The sequence below is a fragment of the Coturnix japonica genome, chromosome 14 (genome assembly GCF_054131305.1).
Source record: "Coturnix japonica strain WE chromosome 14, WE-NBRP24, whole genome shotgun sequence".
Taxonomy (NCBI): domain Eukaryota; kingdom Metazoa; phylum Chordata; class Aves; order Galliformes; family Phasianidae; genus Coturnix; species Coturnix japonica.
In genome coordinates this window covers 10,642,847-10,655,100 of record NC_140676.1, presented here as the reverse complement: position 1 = coordinate 10,655,100, position 12,254 = coordinate 10,642,847, and the positions used below count along the sequence as shown (strand labels likewise).

General features: G+C 42.4%; 1 protein-coding gene across 1 annotated transcript; it reads left to right on the top strand.

Annotated features, from left to right (window-relative positions):
• The first annotated feature begins 1,835 nt into the window (after positions 1-1,835).
• Positions 1,836-9,757, top strand: LYSMD2 (LysM domain containing 2). The gene is made up of 3 exons (XM_015872997.2): positions 1,836-2,100; positions 6,250-6,587; positions 8,973-9,757. The coding sequence occupies exons 1-3, from the start codon at positions 1,903-1,905 to the stop codon at positions 9,022-9,024; spliced, it is 588 nt and encodes a 195-aa protein (XP_015728483.2). The 5' UTR covers positions 1,836-1,902; the 3' UTR covers positions 9,025-9,757.
• The last annotated feature ends 2,497 nt before the right edge of the window (positions 9,758-12,254 follow it).

Below are 12,254 nucleotides of genomic sequence, written 5' to 3'. Positions count from 1 at the left end.
AAAACAGCTGTAGGCAATGAAGAAGGCAATGAGAGCCCTTGCACGGATAGTCACACACCTAGGATGCAGCTGAGAAAGACATTCAACTTCTGCAAATGATGAGGAAGGGGAACAAATGAAACTTCACTGGCACTTCATACAGGAAGCCAAAAAAGCTCTGAGAATGTAAACTCGGTACATGGTATTGTAACACTCAAGTAACCTTATTACAGAAGCCCATAGTAACCCCTGCTGAGAGCATTAAATATTAATGCAGGCTCACAGAGGCTACTGCTACATAATGGGCTTATTTTGATGAGGAATACACACAGCTTAAGTAACGTGCATCAGCTCACACAAACCTACTTTCCTTTTGAAATTTATTCAGATCCTTCTCTCTTTGCTGCAATTAATTAGAGAACCCGGGGCTGTTATTTTTAAAGGGCAGGATTTGCCTCTGATCTCTGTCCTACATTGCACTGTTTTCCAGCAGAGGCTGCAGCATGAGCAGAGGCAGGCAGTGTTGCTCCATACAGCTCCATCGCTGGGGGCAGCCCTATTTTGATCTCTTCTGTCCTGGCTGCTGTGAACCAGCCAAACCTTATATGTTCCTGAAGTTAAAGCAGCCCTATTGTGGCTGATCCCTGTACCCACGTTGCTACAAGCGTTATAAGTTGTGAGGTCTCTAACTTGCTTGGTAAGTAACATCAGGTAATGCTCCATTTCATTTAACACCTCACAAGGCAAATTCTGCCCGACACTTCTTTTCTGGTAAAATAACTGCTGACTATCTAACCATTAACAGAATGATTACCCAGCTAAAAGGCACTTTCCTCTCCACTTGGTCATTAAGTTATATGGGCTGTCTTAATAAGGTTCAGCTGATACTGATCTCTAGTTTAGAAGCTTCCTGATTTCAGCTTGTTGACCTATAAAATAAATAAATCAAGACCACTGTGCACTAACTGACCTAGATATGGATTACTTTCGGAGATAAAAGGGCAGCCAGGAGCCCCCAGGAACAGGCAGGCAATGGACTGCATACATTTAATACTGCTAGTTGTGCAGAAAGATTCATCGTGTTCTACTGAAAAGAGAAATATCCTCAGAACTACTTTAGGAAGATGAGACCAATCCCTGCCACAGACACATCACTCATTTCTAGAATTACTTTTGTGAGCAAACACTAAATTACTAAGCTGTAATTCCAGGTAAGTTTGTCCTTAGCCAGTTCCTATACAGTGGTGTTACAGGAGAACACAAGGCCTGTTATCTAGGTCTGAATGCCTCCCAAGGGAAAAAGCAAAGAGAGGTTTCCCCTTCTCCCCACCTACAGCTCTGGGAAACCCTCAGGTGAAGCAAACACTTCACAGAGCTGTGTTGAGGGCTCTGAAATGAAAGCTTTCACTTAAAACAGCTACATTTAAAGCTGGTACAGCTGCAGCAGCAACCTCCATGTGAAATGAGGAATGGATGTAATGATGTCAGCAGACTCAGAGTGATGACTCAGGGGAGGGAACTCCTCAGTCACATACAAGTCTGATTAGAGCATCAAGTCCAATGCCCGATTAGGTGACATCAGAATTACCACTTTAGCTCAAGAAATAGGTCTGGGCAAGCACAGCTCCGCTGAACTGGCAGCTCAAGTGGCAGAGGTCACTCCAGGCTCACACACAGGCCGCAGTCCGGCTCTCAGCATTACAGCGTCTCATCGCTCCCGCCGTGCGGTGCTGCACTGAGCTCACCGCACACCGCGCCTCACACACGGCTGGGCCCCGCACCGCCCCGCTCCAGGCCGCACTGCGCACGCTCCCCGCCGTCACGCAGGCGCCGTTACCGTCACGTTACCGCCGGCCGGGGGGGAAAGATGGCGGCTGCCGAGCGGGCGCGGGGCCGCGGGCGCTGAGACGCGGCGGGGGGAGCATGGCCGAGTCACAGCGCGACGAGCCGCCCGGCGGGCCGGAGTCGGAGGCCGAGCTGTCCCAGCGGCTGGCCCTCATCAAGGCCCGCTCGTACGGCAGCACGGCCAGCGTGGCGGCGCCGTTGGCGGAGCGCTACGTGGAGCATCGTCTCAGCGCCGGGGACACGCTGCAGGGCATCGCCCTCAAGTACGGCGTCACGGTAAGGAACGCGGCTCTGCACGGCGCTGGGTGCGGTTCCGTATCCCCGGCAGTAACGGGATGCGCTTCTCCCCCTGCTCACCCGACTCGCAGCTGGCTCAGGAGCGCTGCTGGTTTTGCATCCCCTAGAAAGGACAGCACGCTCTCATGGAACACATTAAAGGCTTCACTCAGTCTATTCCATGAGGTTCACCAGCAGCCCCGACACACCAGGCTGCTCCCTACCGCACTGACCTTCCCACACACCTGAAGCCCAGCAGGCCGGCAGGATTGCAGTGGTACCAACATACATGGGGCGAAGCAGTTGGTGAGCACAGCCAGCAGCACAGGCATACAATGAACATCAGCTGCAGAGAGCACCCAACAGTTGGGCTCTCTCCTGAAGAGGTACAGCACAGTCCCACATTAGTAGGTTGAATATAATGGGTTTCCTTTCCCTCCTCTAGCTCCAAAAATTGCAGTTCCCTCTCAGCTGAAATGAAGTTGTGGATCAGACCTGTCCCATCTAAAGTGCTTAACTTACAGATGATAACTTTGTACTGTGAGGCATTAAATGAACTTTTGCTGTGCTAATGACACATTTCAAGTATAAATGCTGGTTTTAAGACCTCCTTTGTTGTTTCTTTGTTGCAAGTATCTTGCCTACAAACCAGCGCTGCTTCACTGTAGACTCCAATTCAGAATGGTTAAACTGACATGGAATCTCCCTCAGGGTACTGCCAAGTTAGCTGCAATCAGTCATTTGTTATTGCCCTAATGGTTTCATCCCGAGGTATGAATGCATGCAAACATGCTGGCTTTAAGCAAAACGAAGGCTCTTACACGTTCACACAAGGACAGGGACTGACTTCCTCTGAGGAATAGCTACATTTGCTTCCTACACCCTGTATAGTTGTGTAGGTGCTGAGGGGTGCTGTGCAACATCAGAATTATCTCAGGCTGTCCTTGCCTCCAGCATTACTGTTTCTATAAGTTTCCCCATGTAGTTTTCCTCAAGGGGAGTTACTTTGTAGCAGAAGACATCCTGTCCCATGCCTGAGAGGCCATGACACATAAACAATTTGAGATAGATGGAAATAACATTTTGGAGAGATCTGTATGATTTGTTTGGCCTCACTGACTGCTGCCCTTCTTCCTTCCCCAGCTGCTATTAATCTTGCATGGCTGAGGTTCATGAGATATTCCTTTGAACACTTAATTATTTAACTCTGGGAATTAGTAGCTCACGTGTTCAGTATCATATTTATGGTTCACATAGAGTACCATTTTATTTCTTACAAAGGGGTCCCTTTTAGTGGGGGAAGAATGAGGTCTGCTTGTTAAACTGTGAAGCAGTTTTGATGAATTCAGCACCAGTTTACCTATTAGTGCTGCTTCACATTAAGAGGAAAGGCTTTTTCTATTGCAGATCCAGCTAACAGAAATCAGTTTGTTTTCTAGCACAGAAAAAACTGGCGTTAAATTCAGTTCTCCATACATCTATGAACGTAGGAGTTACAGTTGTAAGAGTAGAATGTAGCACATTAAGTAATGTGTTCAAGACTCTAAAATGATATTCACTTCAGAGACATATTTCTTATTTCATTGTTACTAATGCAGGTTTGCAGCCTTTCCAAATGTCACCAGATAGTATTTAAAGGGTGGTCCAGGAAGAATTAACCAGGGATAGTGTTGCACTGAAGTAGGATAGGGAGTAGCAGTACAATGCATTATTTATCAGCTACTGAAGCATCAGCATCCTAGTTCCCTTGTTAAAGGAATCAAAGGTTGGAATAGGATTTTTTGTCTTTTATTGTTGTTTTCACAGAATAGCTTTACCTTGCATTTTAGATGTGAGTTTTTAGTAGCCTTCAAGAAAGCCATTGACTTTCAGAAGTGTTGAAAATTGTCATTTAAACTTGCACCTGATGCTTTATGAATCTTGCTATCAAGCCAGGCAAAGCTTCCTTTGTGGCATTCCAATAGTACTTTGTTTGGGAGAGAGCTTAGAGATATGCCCTTTACTACATAAGGGACACTAAAGAGAGTTTCTAGTCTTCAAGAGCTGGAACAGTGATGATCTCCTCTTTGAGAGTTTCTCAGACTCAATGCTAGTTACTCAGCTTTTGAAAGATATTAAATCCACTTGTGCCTTCATCTTAGCTAATTACTGCAACTGGCTGCATCATCTCTGAAGATGAGACCATTTTTTTTGTCTATTTGATAGGTAGGAATAATTCAATGCTGAGTTTGATTTCATTGTTCTCTATATTCTCACTGATACACAACCTTTCTAGAGGCAGCCTCTTATTTTGTTTGGCCAGTATTTCATCAGGCTTCCAAGATTCAAGCAAATCATCCACATACAACATAACAGCTGTTACTACTGCACAAACGTGTAACAGCAGTAGAGCAGATGGTCTTATTGCACACAACAGATAAACTTTTCACGTGCAGTAGTTTATTCTAGCTCTGCCAGTGGCCACACATCACTTAGCCTGGAGCATATGAGCATGCTGAGAATTCACATCCTCACCCTTCACTGATTTTCATATGTAAACAGAAGCAGTCTCTGGCCAGAGCAGAACACCTGGAAGCTCTTTCAATTACATCTTTCTCCTACATTTTCTTCTTAAATCTGCTGTGAGGTAGAGCACATTCAGAAGAGGCAGATTAACATCTTCGCTGTAAGAAAGGAACAGGTTTAACACATCAGCAGAGTTGTTCTCTTTTGCCATTGGAAAGGACACCAAGCAGTGGCAGAAGAACGTTTAGAAGAGCTTAAAAATGGTGAACGTAAGATAAGAAGAGCAATTTTTCCATCATCCTTTAGGTAAATTCCAGTTACTTCAGACTGCAGCAGTGAATGGCCAGTGCTTGCAGCTCTCAGCACTTTTCTGGGGAGAAACTGTAGCAGTAAAGTTCCTATTATGACAAGACTTAACATTTTTTTATTCTTGCACAGTTTCACTCTCTCTAGTTTAATAAAAAGTTATAACGCCGCCTCTCTGCACTAGAGGAATATTTGCAGTTTTCTTTCCACTTGTTTTCAAGCAGGTTTTATTCAGAGCATGTCTATCATTGTGCTATAATTATGAATCACTGCCTATTGCAGTCACCAGGTGACTACGACTTTTGCTGGTAAAGTCATTTAATTGTAGACAGTCAATTCTGGTGTGAGGTTTTTTTCTTAATAACTTGCAGTTGAGAAATAGAAAGTCAGCTTAACTCACTGACTTAAAAGGAAATTTTGATGAGTGAGAACTTCATATTCTATACAGGGAGGCAATAATAAGCATACACTACAGCCTTTTCTTTGTAGAGCAACCCAAGATGGTATTATGAACTCACATTAAGTATAGAACAATTGAGGTTCCATGCACATTAGTACTTAGAAAGGTGTGTCTGCTTCATGCTTCTGTTATAATATGGCATTTGATGATGTGTAGGTTACAGAACATTCCAAGAAAAGTTGCATAGAAAATACTTAAGTTATGTAGTTGTTCCTATGCATTCTGATGTAGAAGTGTTTGTTAACCACACCACTGAATTCAGTGTAATGGAGAAGTGTAGCATATAGGCTATTTAGTTGTATTGCAAATTGCTTAGAGGGCCTTGTATCCTTTTCCCAGCTTCTCAATGAATCTTCAGCTGAAATCTGAACTTAATATATATTAACGTTGGGGAAAAAAACAACGTGATGAGGCATACACTGCTCTCCCAGTGTTTGTAGTGCTCCCTGTTCATGACTAACACATCCTAGGATGTTTGATGTAACTATCAGCCCCTTGTTTATACTATGCATGCTTTTCACCAGAATAGTTTCCTTGTAGCAGCTGTTAGCAGCTCTGAGCCTTACTCTAATGGAAATCCAAACCAGCAGCTCTTCTGCTTTTTCCTAAATGTTCATGTGAGTCTGTAATGAGATTGGAAGAGCATTTGAGAAATAGGACTTCAAGAAGGACCAGTAGCGTGGAGTCAATTCTGTATGCAAGGGAGAAGCTACAATGTTGGATTTCTAAAGTCACTTTGAATGTGAAATAATATTTTTGAAATCACTGCTACTGTTAAGTGTTGTCCTATTGGAAGTAGAGGTTACTGCAGTGCCTTAGAAAGGTGACATTTTATACTTCACCAAAACCTAATTTACATTTTTTCCTATCTTTTTCAGATGGAACAAATTAAGAGGGCAAACAAACTGTTCACTAATGACTGTATATTTCTGAGGAAAACCCTGAATATTCCCGTTATATCAGAGAAACCATTACTGTTCAATGGACTTAATTCACTGGAGTCTCCTGAGAATGAAACGGTTGACAGCTCCCCTTCTTGTGAAGAAGGGCCATTGACAGTTCAGGAAGAAAGTAGCTCTTCTCCCAGTCCTCAAGAAGCTGACAATCAGCCCACTGCACCGGAGGAACTGTCTGCCAAAGATTTTCTTCAGAGATTGGACTTGCAGATTAAATTATCCAAACAAGCAGCCAGAAAACTAAAAGATGACAGTGTCAGGTAAATGCCACTTTCAGTATTAAGCATCTTCATTTCATCCTGGAGGCTTTTCAGTCTAAACTGAGCCTTCTTTGTGGTGCATCTCAGACAGCATATATAGTTTTCTCCACAGCATGTCTACATTATCATCATGCACAAGATATATATACAGTATATCACTAGTAGGTGCTTCGACATGGTGGTTAAAGGCTGCCTCAGTATATATTGTTCACAGAATTTCAGTACTACTCTATGGAACCTACAGCGCCAGCATTCTCCAAGATGTTATGCTATGTAAGTAGGCAACTATTTAAGCAAACCTAATTTGCTGCAGAGTACTAAGCCAAAGCCTATGTGGAAGCTGACACAGGAAGCCATTTCTCCTGTCCCAAGCCAACTCACAACATGCTCCACACTACAGTTTCTTTCATTTATTGGTCTTACCTCCTTTCTCTATGCAGTCCCTCCTTCATGGATCCACCTATGTAGACTTTAGTATTTTATACTGCAACCAGAAGTTCCTATGTATTTTAATCCTACAAAAAGTAGTACCTTTTAACATTTGCCAGTGATAGCATTTCTCATGACAATAATAGAAGGAACCCCTGCAGGGAACTAGCACCTCTTCTCTTGCTATGGGGATCTGGAGAGAGGTTGTGCCAGCAAATACAAACTTTGCTTTTGCAAACTTGTATAAAGCAAAGCTTCCACTGTCATCCCAGCTCACTTCAAATACTGATACCTTCAAGGATCAAATCTGTGGAGCTTAGAAACTGAAATTTGGCTTAGCAATGCTTTTGGTATCAGACAGTTGAACTACAGAGATCTAATAGAATCTCTTTGTACTTAATATTTTAGGGTAGTGCGGTAGGCTAGAACACTTAAGGCCATCTGTTGTGCTTCTGGGACAGGTCATGTCTTTCTGCAACTGCATTTCCAGTGACAGATTTGGGAAACACTATAATTGAATACAGCCACTCTAATCGTTATTGCTTATATGAGCCAATGTAATTAACCAGCATGCAGCGCTGGAACAGAGCCTTATGTTGTTATGTGCTCAGTTGCCTAGAACTGAGAGTAGAAAAGAACATGCTGAAGATTTGAAATTTATAACAAGTTCATTTAATTTGTCCAATAATTATTAGCCACCAGCTAAGAAAACATAAATGAAACCTGTGGAAAAAAAATAAATAAATCACATTTTCAGGTTTCTAAAAGCTGAGCTCATGAGCTTAGATTGCTGCCTTGTACCTGTGGATGCTAAAAGCATCTAAGGGTTGGATTAAAGTTTCTCAGTCACAAGTGTGCTACAGATATAGTTATTAGTATGCATCAGCCCATAATAACATGCAATAGCTTGCAGCAGATCTCCTGTGCTTGCATTCTGCTGGGTTAAGTGGCAACAGCATACAAGAAGAGACAGCACTACAAAACATTGTAATGTTTTGCTGTTCCTCTTCCTGAAGGGGGACAGTGCAGTGACTTAATCACTTTGCTGTTTTAAGCATCTTAAAGTGAAAGACGAAAATTGCTCAGTCACTAAACATACACACACTGCCTTGTTGTTGCTTATGGGCTTTAGACCAAAGCTGCTACTATATAATCTTTCTTCATGTAAAGCTTCTTTTTTTGTTGTTTTTAAACCACCTGTAATAAGTTGTATTTACTACAGTACAGTTCTAAAGATCTACAACAGTAGTATTTTCTGACCATTACTTGGGAGATAAGTGTTGTCAGTCTCTTTGTTTAGCACAGTCCTGCAGCCTGAAATAAAAGGCTAGAAGCTGTTCTTGCTAACCCATATCACAGTAGACCTGAGCCTTGGTTAGAAGATTTTTTCCCCCCCTCACATTGTTTCAAGCAGTCCCCTATTTTATGTCCCTGCCACAAAGAGGAGCCTCTCAAAGTTGGCTGTGACCCAAATGCCAGTCTTCTACCAGAGATGAACAGCTTGGACTAGTTTTGTGGTCTTGTTACTTTGGTAGGCTAATTATTTTGGTTCTGCCATCACCACACAGCCCTGCAATAACTACACGTTTAACGAAGCCCTTTCTTTCTTGGAGGCTTAATTTTTTCAGCAAGTTGTTTCAAGACAAAAAGCAGTATCTTGAGAAGCTTTTGGCTGGACTACTCAGAAAAAGGGAAGGTTTGTGCAAATGAGCATAATTTACTAAACTGCTTGATTACTCATTGTTCCCCCTCCCCCCCCTCCCCCCCCATTTCTATTCTGAGAGGATAAGGTATATGAAATTTGAGTTGTAGCTAATGATGTTTAAGAAGTTCACACAAAAGTCTCATCTATTTTGACCCACTGGGAAAACTGGCTATTTGCATTTCTGAGACAGCTTTACTGTTGAAGTATGATATCTGTTCCTAATCTGATGCTTATGGTCATTCTCTTTCTAGAGAGGAGGAGAATGAGGAAGATCCCTATGCAACTTCTTCATATCACCAGTAGAAGACAGATGTGACGACCTGAAAACTTCCCATGAAATCAGTTCTTAAAGAACTAAGTGGTCAGTAATTCAAAAAAGTCTTTTGGACTCATCATCATGATGTACTTTGTATAAGTCATGAATGGGTAATTGCACTGAAATTGACCTCTTCTGCCTTCCGTAGGTTAATGTCCGTATGCTATATCAACAAAGGGTTTAAGCCTTCCAAATCTAGCAATGGCCTTTATGCCCCTTCTGTGCAAACTGTAGCATGGTAGCAACAATATATCCTTGAGGTCACCCTTTAAGCAGGATGTTGATCTTTAGTAAAGATTTTGTAAATACTTGTTAAAGTGAAATTTGTTTTAAGTATTTAAAATGTTAAATAAGTTTGCTTGTAAAAAAACAAACCATAAACAAAGATTTACTTACTCTGCAGACACAGAAAAGTTTGCTGTGGAAGCTGTGTCTACTTCAGGGCGGCAGAAATTGCCTCTGAACTGTGTGTCTGTGTGGGTATAAGAACACTGGTTTATTGCTTGAGAGGGGCATTTGACTTGTTTTGTTTAGTCAAAGCCTTTATCATTACTGAACTGTCGGCAAACTGGATTTTTGCTAATAAAATGGAAGAGTTACAGCAAGAGAGTTTTCTTTTGTGAAATACAGCATTGGAATATCAGATGTGTGTTCTTGTGTGCAGCTGTATATTGTGTGGTTTTAATTTAATAAATAAAGAAATTCCAGTGTGTTTGTTCATTATGAAGTCAGCTTGATTCTAGTCTGGCTCTTGTGAAGAATGACTTATCCAATTACATGACCCGTTAGATGCTAATTTTATGGCAAATATGGTCCTTTACCATACATGAAGCTCTGCCCCTGTTTCTTCCTCTAAATACACAGAAGTTTCTTAACCTGTGGGTTTACTGTTTATGAGAAATATTTACTGCTAATGAGACTCCCAATGACTATTTGATCTACGTAGTTGTGCAGTCAACCAAAACCTTTCATTAAAGTTAACAAGAAACGCTGGGAAGCCTTCACTATTCACTGTGCAGATTGACCCCACCTGAGTTCAGGAAGACAGAATGCAGACCACATTGAGTCTTTGTCCTTTAGCTGACACACGAGCATCATCTTAATCATACAAGATATTTCCCTCAGTCATTCAATAAGCTTTACTAATCTTTTCAGTAAAGAATTGCTGCATCCCTACAACAACAGATGCCGCTTCCTTTTTATTAGCTCCCAGATCCACTAAGACTAGAAATAAGCTGTACCAAAATAACCAACCCCAAACAAAAACGCACATACACCTCGAAATAAAAGTTTTGATCCCAACAGGGATTGGTATTGCCCCAGAGCTTGCAGTAATTCACATCCAGCAGGTTCATTCAAGCTCTCTCTTAACACTGACACTGCAGAAATCTGCAGTGGCACACAAGCTACCAAGGAAGAAGGGAACTTCATAGTAAAGAAAATAAAGCATTGACCTTTAATGAAAGCAGCAATAGAGTTTTAAAATCAGTTTTAAAAAAACGCAGTAGATATTTTGATTGTTGCTCAGAGACACTCATTTCAGCTGTTGTCAGTTGAGTCTAGTAGGACATATCCACATCCAGAATAAACGTTTTCAAAGAGGTCCAGGTTTAAAGATTGGATACATTTTGCAGCCTTTCAGAAAAAAAATATTAAACTTCTCCTTCTGAAGACTTGCAGTTTCAATACCTCCTCCTATCCAGCCCACAGCCCAGGGGTGTTCTGTTAACAGGTCAGAAACACAGGCAGACAGCCATCCCCCACACCTTTCTCCACAGATGGGAGCAACCACAGGTTTCAGTTGGGCCTCAGCACTCTGACAGGGCCCTCTTCTCACAGAGCTGTGCAGAGACAGGCCTCACAGCCACAAAAACACATCTTCAGCACTTGAATCCCCAAACTAGAGAACGCCATCCAACCAAACCATGGGACAGAGTGCTTGTTATGACTTCTTGGGCCTCCTAGCAGGCCATAGGGCCTACAGAGAACAGTTGGGCCTAGCCAAGCCCTCAGGGCTCTATTAGCTCTCCTCAGTGGTGCTGGGAAGTCAGAAGGCTACTCTGTACAGCCAGCTCCTGCCTGAGGCAGCCCTGAGAGAAGCAATGACTGAAAACAATACATCTGCAACGTGTAAAGATTAATACAAGATGGAGTTTATCTACTCTGTAAACAACAGATCCTAAAATAAGCGATTTCAGCATTCCTTGTTATAATGCAATGGAAAGCACAGCAGAGACAGCAGAGCAGCAAGATCCCAGGATGCAGCAGTTAAGGATTAACTCAAACACAATAACCACAAGTAAAGAAATAAAGGAAAGCAGCTGCTTACCTTCAGAAGGCCTCAGGTACGTAAGGATATCCAGCAAAATACCCCTGCTTTCACTGCCAACACTTAAATGAGGTGTGGGAAGGGGTGGATCCTGGCTGCGCCCCTTCCAGTCACTCAGGTGCATTAAATTGCATGCTCCTGAGCTCCCCTGGGTTGGCTCTACTTTCCCACCAGGTGCTCAATCACAAGCCATGATTTAGCATTTCCCCTGCTCCTATTTGGTTTCTGACTCCCAATCTTCCTACACTTGCAAATTCTTTAAACCCTTCTGCCCAACCGACTCAGCTATCAGGTGCTGCAGTTCACCTGGATGTTCTCAGAGTGGGCCTCCCCCTTTCTGCAGCTGTCAGTGAGCAACTCCTATTGCTCTGTGTCAGGGCCTCCTCCAAAGGCTGGGTATTGGGTAGAAAAGATGCATTCTCCTTAAAGCACAAAAGCAGCCTTGTACTACCATGGCTTGTAGTAAAGTGTTTAATAAAGTACAGTATCAGACACAGTAGTCTAATAGAAAAACTCAAAATGTGAATACCATATAAATTGTTACATTTTCAGTGATAATTTTGAGAGTGAAGGCTTTCTGAAGGATCCCGCAGAGATACAAACAACATAGAAACTGCTTTTTGTCATTTTAGAACCAGGGTTGTGCAAGTGTTGAACATACCTTTCTCACCAGGAAAAAGGAAAGCGCTGACAGGATCTGATTTACTGTTTATATACTAAATACCCAATAGCAGACATGCAGTGTTAGTGTGCCTTCAAAATAAGGACTAACAAGGGCTGTAGTGCAGGTTGAAACTCAAGTCACTGCATTTGATTTTATTTAGCATAAGTCAAAGCCTTTCAGAAACGCAGGGTGGTTTATCAGGCAGGCTGTACATTTACACACCA

Excerpts from the sequence above, each read along its gene's own strand:
- LYSMD2 (XM_015872997.2), top strand. The coding sequence starts at position 1,903 with ATGGCCGAGTCACAGCGCGACGAGCCGCCCGGCGGGCCGGAGTCGGAG. Across the intron at positions 2,101-6,249 it reads CCCTCAAGTACGGCGTCACG|ATGGAACAAATTAAGAGGGC; the intron begins GTAAGGAACGCG and ends TATCTTTTTCAG. Across the intron at positions 6,588-8,972 it reads CTAAAAGATGACAGTGTCAG|AGAGGAGGAGAATGAGGAAG; the intron begins GTAAATGCCACT and ends TTCTCTTTCTAG.